Source organism: Schistosoma haematobium, chromosome ZW (assembly GCF_000699445.3).
Source record: "Schistosoma haematobium chromosome ZW, whole genome shotgun sequence".
Lineage (NCBI taxonomy): Eukaryota > Metazoa > Platyhelminthes > Trematoda > Strigeidida > Schistosomatidae > Schistosoma > Schistosoma haematobium.
In genome coordinates, this window is record NC_067195.1 from 55,520,443 (window position 1) to 55,546,148 (window position 25,706).

The 25,706-nt window shown below is 31.5% G+C and overlaps 1 protein-coding gene across 1 annotated transcript in view; it reads right to left on the bottom strand.

The window, feature by feature from the left end:
• Positions 1 to 2,242: 2,242 nt before the first annotated feature.
• Positions 2,243 to 25,706, bottom strand: part of MS3_00003931 (uncharacterized protein) — a 61,518-nt gene continuing 38,054 nt past the window's right edge. Inside the window, exons 28-41 of the mRNA XM_051211807.1 lie at positions 23,870 to 24,569; positions 22,900 to 23,101; positions 20,428 to 20,866; positions 18,991 to 19,254; positions 17,295 to 17,323; positions 16,468 to 16,783; positions 15,732 to 15,776; positions 13,901 to 14,067; positions 12,078 to 12,236; positions 11,078 to 11,411; positions 9,552 to 9,644; positions 8,421 to 8,593; positions 6,452 to 6,985; positions 2,243 to 5,108 (exon numbers count right to left, since the gene is read on the bottom strand). Of these exons, the coding sequence (XP_051071911.1) occupies positions 4,580 to 5,108; positions 6,452 to 6,985; positions 8,421 to 8,593; positions 9,552 to 9,644; positions 11,078 to 11,411; positions 12,078 to 12,236; positions 13,901 to 14,067; positions 15,732 to 15,776; positions 16,468 to 16,783; positions 17,295 to 17,323; positions 18,991 to 19,254; positions 20,428 to 20,866; positions 22,900 to 23,101; positions 23,870 to 24,569 (3,984 nt within the window). The 3' untranslated portion in view covers positions 2,243 to 4,579. The remainder of the gene's footprint in view (positions 5,109 to 6,451; positions 6,986 to 8,420; positions 8,594 to 9,551; positions 9,645 to 11,077; positions 11,412 to 12,077; positions 12,237 to 13,900; positions 14,068 to 15,731; positions 15,777 to 16,467; positions 16,784 to 17,294; positions 17,324 to 18,990; positions 19,255 to 20,427; positions 20,867 to 22,899; positions 23,102 to 23,869; positions 24,570 to 25,706) is intronic.

Below are 25,706 nucleotides of genomic sequence, written 5' to 3' on the forward strand. Positions count from 1 at the left end.
TTTCCGTTGCAAGTTGACTGGTCTTCCCGGTTTCCCACATTGTTCTAACGTTCCATGTACCTATAAAAATTTTTGCTCTGGTTGTTAGAAGGGGCATCGGCCTCGTGGCTTCCGAACGAACTCGGCTTTCACCATGAAGCGTCATAATTCTTCTAAGTGAAGACCTTCTAACTCTCAGGGCAGAGTTAAAATGGTTTGAATTATTTTTTCTGGTAAGCGTTTTTTTAGCGAGTTAGTTTTCTACGGGATGGGGACGCTAACCCCATGCCCAACCCTCCTCCTTTACCCGGGCTTGGGACCGGCAGTAACTCTAGAAGAGCTACAGGCGGAGTTAGTATTTAGTACAGTCCTAAATATTTGAATGTCCGCTCTAAAAAAAATCGTAAGATTTTCATTTCATTCGACTTGTCAGACACCAGTAATCAGCAGTCACAGAATATTGTCAATTACATTTTTATTGCATTCTTAAAGATTAGTGACCAGTAAATACATTTCTCATCATTCAGTATTATATTATAGGTAGCTAGAAACTTTTAGAATAAGATTTTCCTCTGTCTTTTGAGAGTTCATTATTAAGCAAAATAAATGTTATTGAAAACAATGTTATTTTCAAGATCGATTTCATATTAGTTATGATTTTCGATTGAGTAAAGATTCTTATCTTTTACTCATTATCAATATAATATGTTAAGTGCCTAGAATATAAGCTCATTCAGCAGTTCGGATACAAGTTCAAACCTTGTTCACATTTAAAAAAAGCATTGTACTACCATTTACTTTAGCAAATCAGCTTTAACTCAGATTCTTTATTGAATTCATAATATTCATAAGCAGAGAAAACAATTACAAATTAGAAATTTCACCATATTGTCGTTATTTATTGTGAAGGCATTGAGAAAAATTAGATTAATTAACATTTTTGTCTAAAGTCAAGTTAAAAATACTCTTAGTTTCAACCATAAAGATAATATGATTATTAAACTCATTGAATAATTCTTCAGATACCTGAATATGAACTACACTCTAAGTGTGGGAGCTGATTTTACTACCTGATTCATTGAATCGAAGTGAAAACTATAAAAATGGTCTCATATAGTTTTTATGCTGAAATGGATGATGACTAATATCTAAATCCAAGATGTGCGTCTCGTCTTATTTGAGACTTAGTTGATGTCCATCTCAGGACTCGAACGCAGTACCGTTCACTTCAAGTGCCATCGCATTATCCACTTAGCTACCGGAATAAAATTTTAATATACACAAATGAATTAAAATTCAATTGAAAGTTTCCATGAGAAATGATTTTTCTGCAAATACTATTGATATTGATTATTTATTTCATATGATCTCAACTCATTTTAAGGTCAAGGGCGTTTTTTAGAATTTCAGACAGACTATGATTTAGCAAATAAAATTAGAAACCTACAGATCAAAGTGATGTAATTTGATAATTAGTCGCTATCATTTAGCAAAAAAGTTGGTTTCTAAATTATCTCTGCATCGTTTATTGGGAGTTGTCGATAACTCCTCAAAAGTCTCTAGCAGCCAGATAAAGTGCTGGAGATACCAAACAATGAGCATTAATAAAAAGCTTCGGAGAGAAATCCAGAAAACAATAGATTATTTTCCCATTCTGACTGGAGTATTTTTAAAGTTATAATCCGTTTTGAAATGTTTCCCATAATTTTCTAGGATCCCGATATCACACAATACTGTAAGAACTTCCCATTTTTGTGAATCATATAACCTTCGAGTCGAAGTTTATTCTATATATTTTCCCTAGTTTTCTGTGTGGAGTGTAAGAGTTCTTGGAACTGAGAAGTTGGGATCCAAGGATTTAAGTACAGTATTTTGGTTATTTACTGCAACCAACTGACAACCACAGGAATTACAAACCGGTGTTAAAGTCAATGTTAGTCTACTTCTATTTAGATTGCTAGTAACAGGTTTCTCCGAAATTAAAATATCTAAAATAAAAGCAAATTTCCTTTAGTTCATTTTCTTTTAGCTGCACTGTTTTCTTCACCACGAAATAATGTATGTTGCCAGATATGTCGTGGTCGTAATAATATGTATCCTCAGAACGGACATGATAGATAAATTTCAGGACATTTTATACACTAAGTTGTTCTCACTATGAGTTCTGCATATTCCAATAGAATTTCATGTTGTAGGAAACAGAGCCACTAGGAACAATTATAAAAACCTTTATAGTTCATTTAGTCAGAAAACTTAATTGCTAAGGAAAGCTCGAATTATCTTTTGTCAATTCCTGTTTTGAAAGCTAACCTTCACGACAACTTTCAGGCTCATATTTCCGCAATGATCTTAGCTATTCTTTGATTGGATGTTATCATTTTTAGTCCGCTAACTTTGTTGTTCCAAGTTCGACGGGTGCTACTATAAAGAGACAATTCTTCCGTTCCAATTTCATTCAGATTATTAGGCTGTCTTGGATATCCCACCTTCTCTACTTGATATTAGTATATGTTTTATCAACGATAGAGCGTTGTCACGCTTAGTCTCGTGTCCTATTGCGTTCACCGTAAAATATGTTCGTATAAGAATAAGTTCGATTGTCCCATCGTTAACAATTATCTTAGACTCGTGCAGAAATACAATCACAAAATACAACACAAATACAATCAGTGTGAACAGCCGATTATTAAAGAGAAAAATCAATTAATTTTGAGATAACAGATGTATTACATTGTTATTTATCTGTACTCATTAATATTCCATTAAAATAACTTTATATTGTCAACACCTCTACCAAATTATAATAAACAAATTTATATACATTGTTCACATAGACATAAATTACATATTGATATCTATTCAACTCGGTGCCCCCAAATGCCCTGGTACGGCCGAGAGTGAGGAAAGTTCGCTCTCCCTCTCCAAATGCTCTCACATGGCCACGTGTATACAACCACCGTTAAGGAAGCCCTACTCACCGCCTTCCCTCAGTGGGGGTGTTGCTTACGAAATTGAGAGGACGAAAAGCAAATGTCCGGCGCTTTACCCGGGTTGGTGGACATGGAGAGTCTACCTAGGGGAGTTGGAAAAACCTGATTCCGAACCAATGGTGCACATGAGCTCCAGTATCCTAAAGGAACAATTGGCGTATGAGCCAATCGTCGGTCATCGGCCACCATGGGACTGCATCTCCATACGATGCTCCACTACCTTGTGGATCAGACCTTCAGGTCGAAGGCTCGAGGAGTGGCCTCCTAAGGAAACCACCTGTTTCGGTTTGGGCACCAGGGCAGTATCACAGCCCTCACACATATCAAATGAGATTTGTGTGGCGCATATGTATTTGGTGCCTCCTTGTACCAATATCTATGTGTTAAAATAAATAAATAATAAATAAATTCAACTCAGTATTACTATTATTATCATCACTTAATCTGGAAATTGTTACACTCTTTCCAACTTTTTTTTAATAAGTCAAAATATTACATTCGTTTATATATATACTACATTTTTCAACATGAACATATCAATATTCTAACATAAACAAACAAGAAGGGCATATGAATTACATGGATTGCAGAGACGAAAACAAACAAAAGTTATGTTAGAAACAAAAGTAAGAACAAAAAATTAGAAGAGATAGAAAGTGAAGGAAAAATCAATCAATCAATCTGTATAATACAGATGTATATATGTTATCAGTATCTGATTCAATCTATTAATTGTACATTAAAACGAGAGTATATATATATATATATATATATATATATATATATACTTTCAATTTGATCATCTCATAGTACCCAAAAATATACATAAAGAAATCAATACAGGAATGAAAAACAGTGCATTTGGTTTTTTGCAGATAAAGAGCAATAATTCGATAACAGGAAGAATTTACTGGGGTTTTTTTACAATTAAACATTAAAACATGAATCTCTCTAAAGAAAACCGATTGAGTAATATGCGAGAAAAAGACGAAGGTAATAATAGATAACAAAGTAGAAGAAAACAAAGATAAAATTGGAATGAGCAATTTGCAAATTTCACGAATTATTATAACAATGACAAAGATATGTGAATAGATTGAAGATAATTGATAGAATAGTTTGTATACACAATAGCATGTGCAGAGAGAGAGAGAGAGAGAGAGAGAGAGAGAGAGAGAGAGAAATGTACGTAGAAACTTAAAGAGAAATACAACTAACGACAATTGATGTACTACAAAAACAAATAAGAACTAATCAGCAGTCAGTCACTAAACAGTAATCAATATTTAAAAAAACTGACATAACAAATGCAAATTACTCTTTTTAATCAATAATATTAACACATTAAGAATTGATAGAGTTTGAATAGAGAAAGAAAAAAAACAAACGAGTAATCAAAACTGTTGATTACGACTAGAATATACATATACAATAACTAATCATTCCAAAATGAATTTCTTAGCGAAAAGATTGATTTGATTTAATCAATCTTATTTCAGATTATTTAATCTTGTTTCAACAATTAAACTATTTGTACGAAGCCATTGTATTCTTAACGAAGTGTTTAGAGGGTGAATATTTGAAGATTTTATATGATTGTCTTGATATTATCATTGATATTGTGAGGATGATGGCAACAGTGTGGTTGTTGTTGGTGGTGGTAAACGATAATTACTGTCATCGACTGGGTTATGACCACGTCTAAAGTGAACAAGTGGTCTGCTATTCGTTCGATTATTGATATTTCTGAATTCTTGATTCATTGAGGGATGCGTAAACCCACTATACGAATGAGGATGAGAGGTGGGTGGTGGAGAGTTGGGAGGTTCTTGAGATAATGTAAAATCAGTAGTAGTAGCGGTCGGTTTACTTGTAAATCTTTCAACAATACGTTTCGGATGTCTAGTCCATTTAATCATTGTCTCTGATGAACGATAAAGGAAGAAAAGTTTTGCCACTAGTTGTTCCTCTAATAATAATAAGTTATTTTCACGTACAAGATAAATTTCATGACATAAATTCAAAATACGATCTACATGAGGTAATTCTTCAAGACGAATCACATAAGAAATATTACTGTACGCAGTACGTAGTAACCGACTTGCTAAAAATATGTATGCAGCGTACATACCAATGATACTGTAAAATAAGGAAAAGATAAATGAGGAAAAAAAGACATTATTATAATGAATACATTTGAACACAAAAAAATCAGAAAACAAGTAGTGTAAACGATAAAACTATTAAAAAAACGACTAATCATAATAAACAGACACGAACGTGATTCATAACAAAATGAGTGAGAGGTCATACTAGAAAGGTTACCTTATTTCAATGATTATTTATCGTGAATGAACTCAAATAACTCCTGTTTGAGCAAAGCTTCTGCATTTTTCGGCTCATCATTTGATGAGAAAAAAACACACAAGTTAAAGGGTGAGAATACGGTATTCAGGTTGTCACGATTACACATAATGAACGCATTGACAACTTCATTTATCTTAGAAGTCTGATAAGCCCTAATCGTTTGGTGTCTGACGAAATCTCTACACAGATTCAAAAAGCCCGTTAGGCTTTTGCCAACTTACATCAACTATGGCGGAGAGATATCCGTCTATCAAATATGGAATAAGAATACTGCGCTGTAGTTCATTCTCTTTTACATTCCGGATGCGAAACATGACCATTAAGGGTAGAGGATACTCGTAAGTTACTGGTATTTGATCACATATGTCTTTGAAATATTGCTCGTATCTGCTTGGGTCACTGAGTAAGTAACAGTAATGTTAGACTCAGGGTATTAGGTAATGGTAGTAAATCAGTTGATCAGGTTGTAAACCTTCATCGACTGAGATGATTGAGCCACGTACTACTCATGCCTAACCAGTGATTACCACGACGCGTAATGCTGATTAGTGTTGGAGACGGTTAGAAGAAAGTTAATAAGTAAATTTCTTATCATTTTTAACTCATTAACTAGATACAAATAAACAAATTTGGCATCCAAGAACGTTTAAAACGCGAGGTTCAGTCATGCTGCCCTATTAGTTCAAGCTGAAGTAGGTAGAATGAAGTTTGAACCCACAACTAAGTAGCTGAAGCTACATAAGTAAATAAGCTAACTGGACATTTTAAAGTACATGTTTCCATGTTATTTGGCTGTATTTGATAGATAGAAAGTAATTAACATACGTTTTGCATCACCGAATATTCATCAGAAAAGCTATTCTCAAGAAACTTTCATTTCCTGTTTAGATTCATAGCTTTTCTTTAGCGTATATGCTGACGATATTGTCTAAAGCTTCTTTAAAAAAAAACCCATCTAGCTCACAGAATATAACACCTCCAAAAGTTAAGTATCAAACCAAATTAGTAGTATTTAAATGTGTTTATATATATATCAAACTACAGAAAATAATGAACACGTAAAGAAATCAAAATACATGGTAATATCTTTTAACAAATACACTGATTTAAATTACCCATAGTTGTTGAATACTTTACCAAATAAGCTATCAGATACACGTTCATTGAAAGTGAGAATTGATAATACATTCGCTTCAACAGCATTATTACTTAATGTTGGATGTCGAATCACTTCAAAACATGGATCAGATGATGAACTACTATTAATTTTCTCTTTTAATTCCCACCATGCTTGATGACTTATGAAATCTTGATGTATATGAAAACTAACATTTACATAAGTTTGTGGATCACCAAGAAAAGCAAAAGCACCACGAAGTTTATCTTTTTTAAGCAAAACATATCTTGGCAATACAGAATTCAATATAACAGAATCAATTCGAGATTGATGTGATCTTGTTAACATACTATAATTATTATTATTCATTATAGATGTTCTATATAAAGAATTTTTATTAGAATCAGATAAAGGAAAGATAGAATTTGTAGAATTCAACACCATAAGTAATTGTAATTTTTCTGATGGTGATAGTTTACGACTAAATATATCTTCAACTGATGTATGACTTGATTGAATTTCTTTTGTTGATCTACAAATAATAATAATAATAATAATAATAATAATAATAATAATAATAATAATAATAATGTTTGTTAAAAGTAAATAAATAAATATACAATGGAATTTATACTAATTTATATATACATGATATTTCAATTTATCCTAACAGTTTGTGTCCATTTATGATTGATTAGACGTAGCATCTTCTACTCATACTTAGTCTTTTTTCCTACATATACATGGATATAAATCTGTCCATTATTTGACATATACAAATGAAAACTGAACAATAACTTATTAACCGTAAAACAATTCATGACAACTGAGGAAAACAAACCAGTAGATTAGACACATATTCTAGTCAACTGATATTTAAATATAAATATAAAAAAAACAGAGGAATGGATGGGTCGATTTTCGTTAACTGTAATAAATCGACTATTATTACCCCATAGAACAGGCTTTATGCATATAAAATATATCCTTCAGTGAAAATGAGTAACAGTAATTCACATCCCCTTTAATTCTAGATGGTATTGTACAGTTCATGAAATTAAAGTTCATTAGTATGGAGTTGAATTTTAACTTTGCCCTAGTTAACAAAAATTAAAATATAAAGGGGGTTAACGATCTGTAAAGTTATATCACTGACCTGTAGCATCATTAACAAATTTCAGAGATAAATTATAAGCAATAAGTCAGTCATAATCAAAGAAGAACCTAAGATCGCTTTAAGTTGTTAGATTGGCAGGTATGTCCAAAGTCGAGAACCGCATAAAGAATGATTAACTGAGAAACACATCCATACACATCTGAAATCAGCTTGTTTTTCGTAGGTTCGCTGTTCATTAGCTCTAATTAGGTGTTGAATGATTATTGAAGCTAATATTTTACACACAATATTAGTCGAAATGATTCTTCCGTGGTTATCACAAGACAGTTTTATCTCTTTCTTATGAACTGGGGCGATCAGCGATCAAAGCGTTTAGTCTCCAGACTTAAGTTAGTAACTCAGTCAATCTAACTTCTGAAACTGGATCCTTATCCTTAAAGGTCTCTGACATTAATCTATCAGGGTCCAATTTTTGTCATCGCTTTACACTATTACTTTTTTAACTGCCAAATGGCTTGTCTTTTGTTCTAGTTGTTTTGGAATATTGAGTAACTAGATGGTAGCTGGAGAACAGTTGTACTGTTTGTTTGAAGTGTTCCACTCATTATGCCAATTATCTGAGCTAAGCGTAGATCATGGTCCTGTTTTCTTCTGATAGACAATTGATATTTTAATGCCTATTTCTTTGATAAGTGGAAAATGTTGTCAACTATTCTCCATTTCATCTGCCTTTTTATTTACCTTTGCTTTCATTACCCACCATTTTTCATGATCATAGTGTAACAAAGAGGAAATTCAATACATATATAAAGAACAACCAAACAATAGAAAAATATTAAAATAACAGTACCTGCGACATTTCATATGAAAATGTAATAGTAAATCTGATTCAGGAGAACGTAATTTCATTAATAATGCTTGATATGACGGTGGTGTGATAGCCCAGATATTACCAGAAAAACCATCGATTGTCACATAGCGTAGATCATTCCATTCAAAATTATGTAGAAACCCAAATGTTTGCTAGAAAAAAATATCGAAAAGCAAAAAAACATCTTAAGATTTCACTATAACATAAATATTTAAAAGATACTGACGTAGTCTAGCAAAGAAGATTAAGGTTTGTAAAACCGATTTCCAGATTTACAACTTCTATGATATGATTAGTGATAGTATGCAGCTAAACAAGCACATATGTTTGCGATATGGATTGTAAAGGTAAAATCCACAAAGTGAAAGCCGAATCATTTGGATTCACTCAAGTCCTAATGTAGTTTGCAAATAACGTACAATACGATAATAATACCAATACGATAAAGCAACAAAACACGATTCATAATGAAATATTGAGATAAACCAATTGATTAGGAATTAAATTTCAAAATTCAATTTAGACTGTTGCTTCTTTAAAGATCATCGAATAGAAATCAGTGTTTGAAAAACGAGTGTGTATGGACATAAGAATATGATAAACTCAATTTTTCCTAGAATAGAAAATCTATAAATCGCTACTAGGTACTGGAAACGGTCATTTATAGCAACTGTCGTCGGTCTGCGTGACTACTATAACCATTGGTTAGAGAGATTTTGAGTAACACGACTCAAAATCGTTCGCAGTGAAGCAGGTTTGCTCGCGCTTTGTTTTAGATCCTTAGTTCCTAAATCTCATCATGCCATATCTTACTTCTTCCCAATAACGTACCACAACGTAACATTAAATAGGTCATATCCGAAGCTTAAACAGCGTATTTATATATTCTATCATTAAAACACGGAAATCGATGAGAACTAAATTTATACGAAGTACGTGTAGACCAAATGAGTACTTGAATGATAAGTTATAAGTCACACATAAACAAACTACTGACCAAATTTATTTAATCAATGAATATGGTAAGGTTACTAGTTATGTGATTAGGTCATTTCAGTGAATTTGATAAAATTGAAATTAAACCATCTTTTTTTACATCGAACTTTTTACCTTGTCTTTTTCGTGACAACGAATAAAATTGTTTAATTCAGATGAATTTACAGTGAATATATTCCCTTCGCGTGAAGTAAACTCGAATGTAGGCTGTTGAATAAGAGAACAATAAAGTAAACAAATTTTGATCAAACAAGAGGAAGTGAATTGAAGCAACAAATAGTAATCCTTTAAATGTTCTTTATAGTTTAGATTACTGTGAATAAACTCCAACTAATGAATTCTTAAACATAAAAATTGAGAGTATAAGATAAATGTTGCTTAAGATTTATTAAAACAATGAATTAATACAGGTAGGATAGTCGGAGAACTGGCGAGATAGTTTTGTGTGAAAGCCTGTGGAAACGGATTACTTGAAAGAACTGCAGCGCAATATTCTCATTCCATAATTGATAGACGGATATCTCGCCTTCGCCACAAGAGATGTAAGTTGGCAGACGTCAAACGAGCTTTCTAAATCCGTCCAGAGATTTTCGTCAGACACCAACCAATTAGGGTTGATCAGACTTTCAAGGTAAATGAGGTTGTCGACACGTCCGACTACTTCACTCCCTATCCTTAATTCAGGTGTTGACGCAGGCCAGCTCTGAAGCAGCGATTTGTATTTAGAGGGGGAGAAACCCATTCCAAACATCGAGGCATTGTCACTCAATGCTACCAAAGGACTCTGCATTTTACCAGCGTCTTTATCAAACAGGACTACGTTATCTGCCTACTCTAAGTCGATAAGTGGACCTCCTGGTATGAGATGAATGCTCGAAAATTCAGACGACGAGAACGTTATTCCCAGTAGTAGGTCTATGATGAAGTTGAACTTTAATTCTCAGCTCTGTATACCGTTATATATATATATCTTATTTATACATCGAACTACTATTATTACTTTAGATGAAGAGGCTTTGAGGAATTTAATTTGTTAGTTGCGTTAATTTCAGATTGACTGCAGTTGAGGTACAATCGAAAGTCAGAAAGCATTGGACAACTGTTTCGTTTTAGTATGGGACTCTTTTGTACTGACCAATCATAATCCCAGAACCCAAGACTTTATCATTTTCATTTCATAGAATTTTATGTTGAGAAATATCCTACGTAAATGAGTCTGGTCTATTTTCTTGTGGCTTTTTTCACACTTTATAGTTTTAAAAATAATTTCGTTTAATTCCTCTTAGATGACTTCTACGTCTTAACAATTAGGAAGAAAAGAAAAATTTGTCTTAATTAGTTAATATTCATATAAAGTTTGTGCTTGCACACCTCTTCCGGAAAATATTTATGAAGACGTTAAATAACGTTCATTGTCCTCATGAAATTAAGTTTATATATGCATATAATGATAAGTTTTATGATCTGTTACTTCCTCTCTTTCAATTATCTTTCTATCCAAACCTTTAATCGGCTAAACGAACCCAATATTCTATGATCAGAACAAGGCTAAGTGTAGATTCTAATCAACTATTTACTGCATTGTGAGTTTTATCACATATACACAAACTCCTAACAGAAATGAAACAATAACAACATACCGGAAAACCTCCAAATGAAAAGCTGAAAGTACATAACACTGGCGGATTCACATCGAATGTAGCACCAATGAATGAAGTCAATGCCATTGGACCCCAGAAACAAATGAAAAAGAATAATAGTAATAAACCACCAGTTAATGCTTTTTTACTGGTATCACGATTTTGTCCTCTTGGTGTAGGATAAGCTAATTCTGAACGTCGCCAACATTTAAGAATGAATATCTTCGAATAAACATCTTCTAATTCCATCCAATGATATAAAGATAAAGCACTACTAGTCCACATCCAATCCATTACATTTCGTAGTTCATACAAAAATGGAACCAGTAGGTACCTGGAAAATAAAGTAAGTAAATATGATAAACAGTCTTCATAACAGAAAATAAATGAGTAAATTGAACAATATCTCCGGTAGAATCGAAGTCAGTATACGGATAAGAAAGTTATTGATGAAACAAAGTGATTCAAGAGGCTTAAATCACTGAATACTTAGGATATACAGTAATTACTTCTTAATTTACACTGTTTGATATTATACCTGATATGATCTGATGAAATAAGCAGATGTTTAAAAACCACAAATAGAGATATGGTTTGAGGACTGATGAAATTAAACTTGAATTATTGATTCGTATGTTAGGACCTTGCTATGCTTACTTTGGTTTGTTGACCGGAGTAGTGTTAATAACCTCCAACCTATATTCGATTACTTAGTTCGATTAGAAATATAAACAACTGGATACTAACTTGATAATCTTAAGTTTAAGCATTCACAGTGAGACCTAATACCTATTGGATCGATCTCTGGTGAAGTTGGGGATGTACACTATTAAAGAGTTTCATAATAGGATAAAATAATCGTTTAGTACTTCCTGGATTTTATTAGTTCTCTAACTCCAGCCAGTTCGTAATGGGTAACGTTGATTAAATCCTGAAAACATGGAAGCTATGTTACTCACTGATCAATAAATAAATAAGAATAAGTAGAAAATTAACTTACCCCTTGAACAAAACTAAATTGATGTAATTGTAGTTTTTAGTTAAAAAGTTTCCTAATATACGACGAGGATAACCACTACGAATTTGATAGGCCGATAGAGAAAAATATACACATTTAATCAAATATAACAATTGAGGTGCCAGACCAGAAGTAAATGGGCTAAATGGAATTAAATGTTAAGAATACATTCATAAATATTTGTTGCTAGACTTGAAATACATCAAAATATTCCTCAAAATGCATTTTAAAAAAATTAAGAGAAAATTATTAGATCATGCAATGTAGCAAAAATATGGATTGATTGTATCAAAATAAGAGAATCGTTATTAAATACTTGTTGGTTATCAAGAGTTCTCCAAATTAGGTTAATTTCCAAGGACCACAGTGACGTACTTAAGAATATGATCCTTGTAAAAGCTTTCTACTTGAACATTAGTTTTCCAGTCACAACTTATACCGGACTTTCGTCAAAACTGATAACATACAGATGTTCGTCGGGATTGCCCACTTTCTTCACTGTTATTAAACCTCGTCATAGAAATCTTTTAGAGATAACGCCTTCATTATATGACCTTTCATGAATCAATTTCTTACAAAGAGATAAACTGATTGACTTGGAATATGCAGATGATATGATTCTGTTTGGTGAAAGTGCTAACAAAGTAAACCTTGATCACCTTGCGTAACAATGCAAGCATAGTTTGATGTATTTCTCCGCCTTTAAATACAAATTGTTACTTTAAGACTGGATTAGGTTAACGCCAAAAACAATTGACAGGAAGTTAATTAATTAAGCACGTTGACCACTTCAGGTCCTGGTGGGCTGGTTTCTGACGAAGTCTCAACACGGAGTTGAGAAAGCTTGGTTGGTTTTGCTCAACTTGCAACACTCGTTCCATAAGCAAGATGTTCATCTCCCAAATAAAGGACGAGTATACTTCATAGCAGTTGGTTCTAGCCTAATTTATAGTTGTGAAACGCGCACTTTGAAAATAAAGGATATACGCAAGCTATCAGAATTCGATCATCGAAGCTTTAAAACATGGATGTATGTTGAAATTAAAAAGTGGGTTAGCGTTTGGGTTAGACGTAGAGAACCAGGTAAGGATGACATATTTTCAGGAAATGAAGCAGTTGGGACAACAAATATCGCTGATATTACCACTATGGTTTTAATTTTCATAATCTCATCTTGTGAGTATATAATGTCAAAATTCAGACGTACCTACATATATCCCAATATTAACGTTACCTTTATCTAAATGATTGATCATAAATATTTTCCATAAATACTTAAGGTTTCTCTCTTTTCACTTCCTACTGAATATCTGACAATCAAAATGTCCATTCCACCGTCAGTTAATTGTTGAAATTCCATAAGAAAGATTTATACAAATTGCTTGTAAAATATGCCAATTTATCATAACATATTAGGTAATATTGCTCAGAGTGATTCTAGTACTTAATTAGGTCATAAATAATGTTTTATCAACAACATTTTGCATACATAACTAAATTAGTGAATATTACAGATTTTAAGTAAATTCACTGCTTAAAATTAAACTTTCTTTTATTTGTACATTTATATATGGTGGTAGTAGCGTTATTTACTTTAAAATTAGAAGTTCTAATTTGTGAAGCTTTTGTTACTGTTGTGAATAACATTTACCAGCATCTCTGTAGGTATGTATATTTATGTGTATATATCACATTTACCTTTTACAAACTACACTAAATTCATAACTATAATCTTTGAGTGATTTAAAAAAGTTACATATAGTAACATGAAAATAATAATTATTATTATCACAGGAACAACGTACGATCTTGTAATATGAGGTAAAATAAAAAATAACCATCCATGAATTAGTACAACATGAATAATTTGAAAGATGAATTTTCCAAGAACTTGTTTCTGTAGGAATAAACCACGATCAATTATAATAAAGATGAATTGAACAAGAAGCATTGATATAAATGGTAGAGGAACCTGGCAAAACGAAAAAAATACATAAATCTTAAAAAACGAAACAATTTACTGGATTACTATTAGAAATGATATGAAAATACTTTTTTAAACATAAAATAACACATCTACCTATAAATCTGTCTAAGTATTAGTAATATTCAGGTGTACATGTGAAAATATCTTATTCTGCCCCCAAATGCCCTGGTACGGCCGAGAGTGAGGAGAGTTCCGCTCTCCCTCTCCAAATATTCTCACATGGCCACGCGTATATAGCCTCTGCTAGGGAAGTCCTACTCACTGCCTTCTCGTGGCACTACTGTTGTTTACGAAAATGAGAGGACGAAAAGTAAATGTCCGGCGCTTTAACCGGATCCCAAACCAATGGTGCACATGGGCTCCAGTATCCTAAAGGAACAATTGGCGTGTGAACCAATTGTTGGTCACCGGCTCCCATGGGACCGCATCTCCATACGATGCTCCACTACCTTGTGGATCAGACCTTCAGGTCGAAGGCTCGGGGAGTGGCCTCCTAAGGAAACCACCTGTTTTGGTTTGGGCACCAGGGCAGTATCACAGCCCTCACACATATCAAATGAGATTTGTGTGGCGCGTATGTATTTGGTGCATTCTTGTACCAATATCTATGTGTTAAAATAAATAAATAATAATAAAGTAATGAAAATCAACTGATCCAAGGATTCGAATTATTTCCATATTCCAATAGTATACCATACAAAAAACTGTAGATGTGAAAGTGAAGAACGAAAAGATATCATAGTCAATGGTATTGCTACACAATATAACAGCACGGAGGAATTAAACCATCAAGAGAAAAGACAAAGTAGTCGAAGTAATAGGAGTATCAGTGGTAGTAGAAACAATTAGGCAAAAAATACTATATGGCATTAAGTCGTGATAATCATCTGTTTTTTCGACTTGTTTCACAAAAATATGGACTGTTATCCTACAACCACGTTATAGTGTAATGTATATTCCCAACTATATGTGTAACCCAGAAATCTTAGAATTTGGTACGATATATAATGTGGAGAGTAAAGTAAATGTATCGGACCAAAGTTTCAAGTTGATACTTTTATTGCATAACTAAGCTCATGGATGGTTGTATTTCTATATTAGCCCATTTCTAAGCTATCGTATGGCCCATATATCGACGTCATAACTCTTATTGTACCAGATTATTGATTCATTATTTCTATATTACTATAAATTTCTATAAATTATTATTAAGCTACGTACATATCTTTTTTTATTTGTGTCAATGTGTAATCAGGAACTTTAGGTATATTATCGTATGAGTTTTGAGTAATTATTGAGTATAGTGCAGTAGAGAATTGATCTGTTTTTTCGCTTCATCTTCTGAGTAGTAACTAGGTTAGAAAGAGCTCAAAGTCCAGTGAGTATTAAGGTCTCAGTTGTTGTATACTCATCGATGAGTCGTTTGGTAAATAAGTCACTAGTTCTACGAGGAATATAGGCGAACTTATCGATGACGGGATTAGAGATAGAGGATAAATCGTCTACTGTAATGACGACCTGATCATATAGGCCACAATACAACTTAAGTATGTTTCCTATTTTCACGTCGTATCAGAGTAATAACTCATTGATATTGAAAATGTGCTGATTTCTTTTTTAATAGTAATATAAGTTGAATGAAAACTCACTCTATTTGATTTTAGGAATTCAAATGCATTATCACCCATTCCAGTCTATAAATAATTAAATTTTAAAACAAAAGACAAATCATTAAAGATAAAGTGTGCAATATGATATAAAATATTAAAAAATTATTCTAAGTTAAATGGCATAATGCATTAAAGATAAACTATATGGAATTTTAGCAGCGATACTTTTCAATAAAACAGATAAACCAAATTGAATAGAATCGAAGATATTATAGCAGAAAACTGTAAGTTCAAACATCGATATGCAACAGAATATTTCATGATACATTCTATTCGAAAAAAAAGCTGGATACATATGGAGTGAAATCTCCAACTAAGGAAAAACATCAAATTAATTATGAAAATTCATACTATGAATGACGTTATATACGTATGCTTTAGATCCATTTAAAAATTAGGAAGACATTAAAGTTGTATATAGACTGAATTTATTCAGTGAGAGATTTGCGTTACATATGAGAGAACTGGCATGTGCACAACTTTTATGCTATAGAATACATCCCAAGATTTTTAATAATGAATGCAGATAATCCGTATTATGTATAACCGATAAAAAATGAACATTCATTATCCTATAAACAATAAGACTAGATAAATAAATTTAAAAACTAAACTCCACAGTTCACATCAAACATTAAAATTTAGAAATTCAAGTAAAATAAGCAAAGGAATGACAACTAAGTGATATAGAGAGAGAAACAGAAAATAAACTTACACTTGGTCCAAATGATACATAACCAAATATCATAATCCAAAAAGCGATAAATTCACAAAGAAACATGTAAATATAAACATCGACTTTCTTATTATATCTTGGGTCAGTCATTTTCAGATAGAATCGTTTAAGTTTTACCAGTGGATTCCACGTCTTACCACCTGGACCCCCACTAGAAGTAGTAGTAGAATAGTGTGAGGTTTGAGGATATAGTTGAACAAATGCATTACGCCCACCAGTAAATAGTCCATCATCTTTCCCAAGATCTGTTTTTGATTTATTCAGACAAAAACCGGACGATGCTAATTGTCGTGAACTATAAAGAAAACATTGTTCAAGAAATATTATCACTTCAAGTAAACGTAATTGTTTAGAGAGAAATTATTGTCTATGAAAAACGAATAACAGTAAACTCAGAGATTATTTAAACAGTTATTTAACGTGCTATGCAATATGTTTATTGTATAATTAATTTACAAAACATACGGAGCAATTAGAACAGCGCTTGGTCGGATTCAACACTTAACGATAAAACGGGATGATTAGACTAGTGACCAAGAGCTAAGATATATATTAATTTTACAGTTTGATTACCCATTGAAGAACAAACCATTAGTCTGATTTGCATGGTAGCTTGAGATCTACGTTAATTATGACTGATTAACTGAATCGTTAGTCTACCACAAAAAAAATTATCGATTACTACAATCTTACTTTGTTATTTACGACGAAATACTGAACTTAACTAACAATCAATAAGTTAAATTTTAGATGAAAGCAAAAAACCATTTACGGAAAAAATACAAATATATAATATAAATGCTCACCTTGTTCCTTGCTTTGAACAAGATAACTGCTAATAGGTAGTAATCGTAAAGGAAAACAAAATAAAAAACAATTGCTTGAGAGGAAAAAAAGACAAAAAACTAAACTAATTAAGTAGAACATATGTAATCACATAGACAACATCTTACCAAATTAGAACTGGAAATAATTATTTCTAAAAATCGAAAATTCCCATCTGTAGACGGAGGATTATAAACATTTACCTTCAAAACAGGTGATTCTTCTTGATAAATTAAGATAATGTAATGAAAATGATGTTAATAACAATGGTTGTATAGTATGAAATCACCTTGGTTGACTATGTCAAAATTATATTGGTTTTGAAAATAGAAGACTTATTCAACTGGATCAGCATGGATTGGTATCAGTCAGAGAATCATTAGAAATTCAGGAAAAACACTGAACATCTCTGTTTCATCCTATTTTATTGTTATATGATTTAGTAATGCAATTCACTTAATATGCTATTAATCAGTTATAGAGGGGCTAATATGATCTATCGACTCTGACATTATTTATTCTCATACATTATTTGCCTTAATTATTCAAAAAAGACTGATGTATTTGCTTAGAGCCTTGAATGTTCCCAATAAATTTATTATTGAATCCTTTTATCCACCTCATCGCAGATTTAAAGGCAATGTATACTAGAATTAATCTGCTAAGGGTGAGTTACTAAATGTTTATAAAACATTATCTAGCATAAAAATTATAGGGAATAAGCGAAAATAACTGTTGACAAAACACCTAACACATTACCTTATTTAATTTTTTGCAATTACAGTGTATACATTAAAATGAATATTAATGAAATATTTGATATTTTAAGCTATGAACATTCTATTGTATACTAAACATGTATACATTTATAGTTAGGAAGATAGAATAATTACACCAATAAGATATAACATGATGGAATAAAACAATAAAATTTCAACTTTTAGACCTTTTAGCAATCATTGAAAACAAGTAACAAATTAATATTCATAAAGAAATAAACATATGTGAGGAAAATAATAAACGACACTAGAAACTGATCGTTAGTCATAGATCATATCATCTACTTCCTTATATTGGTCGACATGATTATTACTTATCCAAAAATATATGTCCTTGGAGTAGGATAGCAATAGCTTTTGTAAAAGTTTTGTTATAAATTCGATTTTCAGATATGAAATAATGAATTAATGTAGTTTCTTTACCAATAACAAGTTTGTGTATTTGGTTTTGAATTAGAACTGAAGGAGACATAATGGAATTAGCATTTGAAATTGAGTATTTTGAATCGTTAGACCATCGCTCTCGAAAAACTATTTATACGATAATTTCCATACATTTGTATCGTATAACTCATAGGGAAGAAAATATTATATGAAAATCTTTACATTGTGAGAATAGAATGGAATAATGTTCTTTTTAAATTCATCTCAGATACTTACTAATGGATTACAAGAGACGAGGATAAATATGTTGAGGATGATAACAATTGACATAGACCATTAACTTGACAATACACAATAAAAGGTTACCTGGAATAATAATCTTAATTCATTCATCATATATTTACCATAATTTTATGATTAATATCAAAAGTACATTTATTATATTGATAATAAATAAAAATGTACTTTAAAACGTTAGAGAAATAAAAGACATAAAGTCGCTACTACTACTTACAGCTGCTTTGTTTTCTTGTACAATTAATTCAAGATCATGTGTGAATTCAGTGTCATCACGCCAAAGACCATTATTTTTTAAATATCCTCTATGTAAGAATAAACTAATTAATTGTACTAAATCAAATACAGCATAATCATCATTTTTATTTACACCAATTATACGAGGTAACCACAATGGTTCAGCTGATTCCGTTGGCCTTAATATAGCATCATTGAAATGGAAAAATTTAAATTGAAATATATACTTTATTACAATAACAATCTATAGAGTAAAAAAGAAGAATAAAAATAGATATTAAATAAATGAAATAAATAATAATACTAATAACAATAATGACAAAGTCTACTTCGAAAGAGCAATGAGTAGAATAAATTATCAAGATTTATAAAGGGGACGAATTTACATTAAATAGGTGGAATGCGGCTAGCAGTGGAATCTAGGACGTGTATTTTATTATATTTCAGACACATCAGCTGGATGAAATTGAACCCGAAATAAAACGAGACGTGTGTTCTGGATTTCATTGCTAACCGTATTCCATCTCTTTTATGTATGATTGTCATAATGGCTATATCGAAGAGATCCACATAGGATCCATAAATACAAACTTAAACTGATCAAATTAAGTCAAAACATCAACAATGGGATAAATCCGTATCATTACAAGTTAAAGGAAATAATTGTTTCAAAAATGAAATATACGCTGATTAAAGCAGCGTAATTCAGTAGTTAAAGCATTTAATTATCAAATATTGAGTCGATTTCACAGCATTTGTAACTCCGATTTGAAAGAATACAGTCAGCATTACGAAAACATATATAATATTGATTATCCAAGACGAAGATAACGACGTAGTGCGAACTTAAAGTCGTCTTAATCACGATTTATGTGAACCCCAGTGGCTTATGCGAGTTCTTTTTTTCACTTTAGATTTCATTTTAAAGATTATTGTCGTGTATATACGTCATAGCTTGATAAAAATTTATTTTAAAACAACTTGTAAAATGACTCGAATTCAGAATGGATCCTGAAGAATGAGTTTTGCTTTAAAACCCATAGTAATATATAGATCATGTGTATCACCGTTGTCCGGTTGACGAGTTTCAAGCATGACGAAACACCTGTTTCAAATCCAATTTTTAGCTACTTTCCAACTGTAATAAAAACTTATAACTAAATGGCGATATTAAAGGGAAAATATAAATCATTAAAATAATAAATTACTATTTAAGGAAGTTCTTAAAACAAATTTAAATCATCAATATGAAATACAAGGAACGGTAAATGATAATGATTATTCAATAAAACAAAACTATATATCATCAGTAGTTTCATTTTCTAAGCTCTTAGTCGTTACACGCAACTACTACACATCACGGTAAAAAAGAATAAATAATGGAAACTAATGAGTAGTATATATATAGTATGTTTACCTCAGTGTAAGTGATTAAAAATATCCAAAATGTTTTTGTTGGACGTGGTACAGATAACATACCCCATAGTAATACCATCAATGGATAAGGTAATGATAATAATGATGCTGAATGCATATGATTAAATATTAAAAGAAAATAACAAAATAATTCTGAATAAACAATAGCTAAATTTCCAACAGCTATTAATAATAAAAATCCATATGAACGTGATTGACGAAAAGCTTTTTCACGTTCATGATCTTGTAAATCTGTCATAGGAGTATTATTATCTAAATTATCTAATGAATTATCTCGTATTAAATAAGAATTCATAGTATCATTTAAACATTTTTCATTAGTTTGTAAATTTCTTTCAATACATTGAGGATTAAATAATGATAATTGACGTTCAGGTGTTGTAGAGATAATTTCTAAAACAGCTGATTCTAAATGTGTTCTACAAATACAATAAACAATAAATAAATAAAAAATTAATAAATTAAATGAAAAACAATCGTTTACAAGAAGAAAAAAGAGAAATACTCAACTACCTAACTAAATAACTGATACATTTTATAAAAGGAATAAAAAACAAACAAACAAACTTAGAACAATATGAAATGAATTATGAAACCTACGGATCTTTAAGAAATTTAAAACATGAAGAAATATAATCCATTAACTTATTTAGTTTATTATATCTCCATTATTTTGTTGGAATAATTGAAAAATAAGAGATGAGTGATGTAGTTTGTAATGGAAAAGATAAATATGAAATCTGATCTGTTTTATTGTTAAACATTTGTAAATAGATATTTAATGGCAGTATAAAATTATTATTATTTGAAGACGATGATTTTAATTTAGTTCTAGATAATAATAATAATAATAAGAAAAAAAGAGTCAAACCAAGAAAACTGTAATAGATTTTGATGGATTTGTAAAATTATTCCATTTAACACAAGAATAATTCATCACTATATTCGAATAAAATGAACAATAATATATACAAATGCCCTGGTACGGCCGAGAGTGAGGAGAGTTCCGCTCTCCCTCTCCAAATATTCTCACATGGCCACGCGTATATAGCCTCTGCTAGGGAAGTCCTACTCACTGCCTTCTCGTGGCACTACTGTTGTTTACGAAAATGAGAGGACGAAAAGTAAATGTCCGGCGCTTTAACCGGATCCCAAACCAATGGTGCACATGGGCTCCAGTATCCTAAAGGAACAATTGGCGTGTGAACCAATTGTTGGTCACCGGCTCCCATGGGACCGCATCTCCATACGATGCTCCACTACCTTGTGGATCAGACCTTCAGGTCGAAGGCTCGGGGAGTGGCCTCCTAAGGAAACCACCTGTTTCGGTTTGGGCACCAGGGCAGTATCACAGCCCTCACACATATCAAATGAGATTTGTGTGGCGCGTATGTATTTGGTGCATTCTTGTACCAATATCTATGTGTTAAAATAAATAAATAAAAATGAATGATTAAAATCTCTTCTTAGATATCTTGAGATTTTAGAAACACATAATAATATAGTTATACAATATACCCTTGTGGGCCAGGGTAATTTTACATTGGTTTTCAGGAGAACCAAACACCATCCAGACTTTCACGTGACAACCCAAACAGTACAACTCAATCCCGCTTTACAGGAGAACCAGATACCGTATAGGCTTTAACGCTACAATCTGAATAGTACAGCTCAATCATGTAGCGAAACCACACAGGTACCAAGTACCCTGGTAGACCAACATAATAATATAATGATATTAAGACATGAGATAATAAAACCATACTATTGAAACCAAACGCATATAAAAATAATACTAATAAGCTATGAAGTCAAAATTATCTCCATGGTTAAAGTGATGGATTAATTGATAAAAAGTCAGCATTTCAACTATTAGGTTCTATATTTTAACTTCGTTTCATTTTTTTCTTGTAACACAGTGTAACTACAAAATAAAGTTCCTTGTGTGAAGCATGAATAACACAATTAAGTGTTATGTTTAGGAACAGCCTAAAGTAATCTCAAATGACTTACGACTACGAAATTCTTCTAATACAAAACAGGATATGAACAAAATCAACCTAGCAACTAATATGCACTAAATCAATAATAATCTTCTGTGTTATGGTAGAAAGAGATATCAGGAACTCGGGAGAGGTTAATATTCACAGAAGTCACGTTTGTTAACATAGCAACAGAGCAGTCCTCCAGAGAAAACAGAAATACCAAACTAAAGTATAAAAAACCAGTCAGATAATATCAACAGTCAGCAAGGAAGCATGAACAGGAAAAAAATTATCGTGAACTTGCTCGCATACATGAGCTAACACTTAATAAAAAGAAGTAGGTAGTGTGAGGTCCTCAAAGAACTAAGATATATCATATAACTATCAAATCATAAAAAAGCATGTCAACGATGCATAAAATATAATAGCGTCATTATTAAATATATAATTTAATTAAAACTGTTTACCTTAATTGTTCATTTGTGGATGGAAGATATGAAATAACTCGACGTTTAACTAAACGTTTTTCTTGGTCAATAGTTCTGCGAATACGACGATATTGACGAGTTAGACCATTCAAAAATCTTATTAAACTATCCACAGAACTCAAGAAAAACATATATGCTATTAAGCAAGAAGCTTTAAACTTGCTCCAACAGCCCTCAGTATCTGAAAAGGATAAAAATAATACTTAACTATAAAATGAATGTACGTAATTAGGAATGAGCAAAGATAATGATAGAACAAATGACCTTTAACCTATAACAACACCTTGTTAGTAATATTCAGTCTGTGGCAGATAACGGGGTAATTAAAATAATTCCAAAACTATATTCAAAGGTGAAAGGTTCACGTAATGATTATAACCAATACATGACGTAAAGGTGATAGATAACAAAAGTGATACTTGTGACTGATATGAGTTGAAAATTAAAATGATAAGACATTTCTTAAAGATTTGTAGTCAAAATAAGAAATTTACTGCGTGAAACAATATTGCTTAATACTAATCTGGTTTATTTTAGAAAGGTGGTCTACGATAAAATGTAGTTTGGGCTGTTTGAAAAGAGAAAATAAAATTCGCCTTATACAAGAACTATCGAATGAGTATACATTAATACTAGTCATCCATACTGACTTAGTGTGAACAGCATATCGTCACTGAAATTAGGGATGATACGAATTTTAAGCTTACAGAAAAAGAGCTACATAATTAGTCATTATAAGTATTACAATATATATTGAACGTTAACCTATTTTATAAATCCTAGTCCGTTTGAGTACGAAAATAAGTTTTAAAAAGGTCGGAAACAAGTAGACGAAATAACAACGAAGCATACAACGTCATCTTCATAATTTAAGAATAGAATTTAACAATAAATAGATGTGGAATGTATTTTGTGGTAAAATCAAAACTGAAAAGTAAAAACAACTCACGTTGATGGACGGAATCTTTGCGTAATTTATCATTATCATTTATATCAGATGATCCATTATTATCATCAAATGGTCGAGATGATGAGTGGGTAGTTTTAATTGGCTTTTCAAATACAGTTATCTGATTATCTTGAGCATTTTGTTTATCCATAATAACATACGATGGAGTATGATTATTTGATTGATTCAAAAGAATAGTATTTAGTTTAGTATCTTCTGTTTGCTTCGAAGTTGATGGATTAAAATAGAATTTTCTTTCAGCATTAACATCTATCATGTTATTAAATTCCGGTTTACCCTTTAAGGGACATTTATTTCGTTCCTTGTTTATGATATTAATGTCGACTACATCATTATTTCCAGTGAATGATGAATCCAACGGATGAACAGAATATAAATTGGCCTTATTTTTTAAAGGTTGTTCAAAATAATTATTATCAGGATCAAAACAATATTCACTAACGTTTACATTTCTGTCCGTCAATGGAGAATAGTATTTTTTACATAATCTATCGGAAAAATGAACTTCCGGTTGTTGTCTTGAACCAGAATGAATATCAGGTACACTAAGTTTCCTTATGCCAAATTTCGATGAGAAACGATTGTTTCGTTTACGTTCTTTAGTTTGATTAGGATAAGTTGTATTTTTAAGTGAATGATTGTGAAAGGAATCTGTACTGACCTGAGGTCTATTGGATGACTATAAGTAAAGGTTATAAATTAAATTGTATGCATAATAAATGGTATGAAAAAGTTACAAATTATGTTTGAATATGCACTTATCTGCAATAATCAAGCATACATAAAACTTAGAAATTTAGTAACGTTATAAGTTCCTTCAATAAAATCAATTTACGTGGCAAATGAACTAACATTTTGAGAGCGTATAAATAGCAAAATGTATGTATTTTAAAAAATTACTTGCTTTATAACATTAAGTAAACACGATTTGTTAAGCAATAAAATGTTTTAATAGTTGAATTCATGAGTCGATATACGCTAAACCACCACTGAAAACCTGGAAGCACTGGACAGCTATTTCGTCCTAGTATGGAACTCCTCAGCAATGTACATCCACGATCCCGCACGCAAAAATCAAAATTAGGACCTTTGGTTTCGCGCGAACGCTTAACCTCTAGACCATAAAATCTTTACTTATTCCACAAAACTTATAAAAATCACATTTACAGCACTATTCTTACATACACGCCGCATTGTCTTGAAATTTGTCAATCTCAATACATCAGAAATCATATCATTTTACAAATTCCTTAATTCATATTCCAAAGGAAAAACGGCTTTTTGAACTATTCCTTAATGTGTAGAAATCACTCCTTTAAGTAACTACAAGATCATTTTCATCAAAAAGCAAATATTACAAACTGCAGTTCAACTCCTTTCTTCAGTCCAAAATTAACCAAGAGTACTTAGCATGTACATGGTAAAACTTGAACCGATGAATTTCTATTGTTCATGAGAACTTAAATAAACTATTGATCATTTGTTAGTATAAAACAATAACAGTAATTACGCGGTGGGAATAAATGTACGCGGAAAAATATTTGACTTATTTGGTTAAATTTCCTATTTAGTACAAACAATGGAGAAAATTTGTAGCTGAGATTAATGTTTTTGATGGCGGTGTTTGGTTCTCTAACCTAGATATTCTGATTGTAAAGCATCCATTGTCATCCTGAATAACATCTTTAGCGCCTACTTCATGTATGAGTAGACGATAAGTAGACAATTAAACCATCTAGTTAGGAGAAATCAACACTATCAAAAGTATAATAAACTTATGGAATAACTATAAGCAAGTTAATCAAAAGTTATTTAT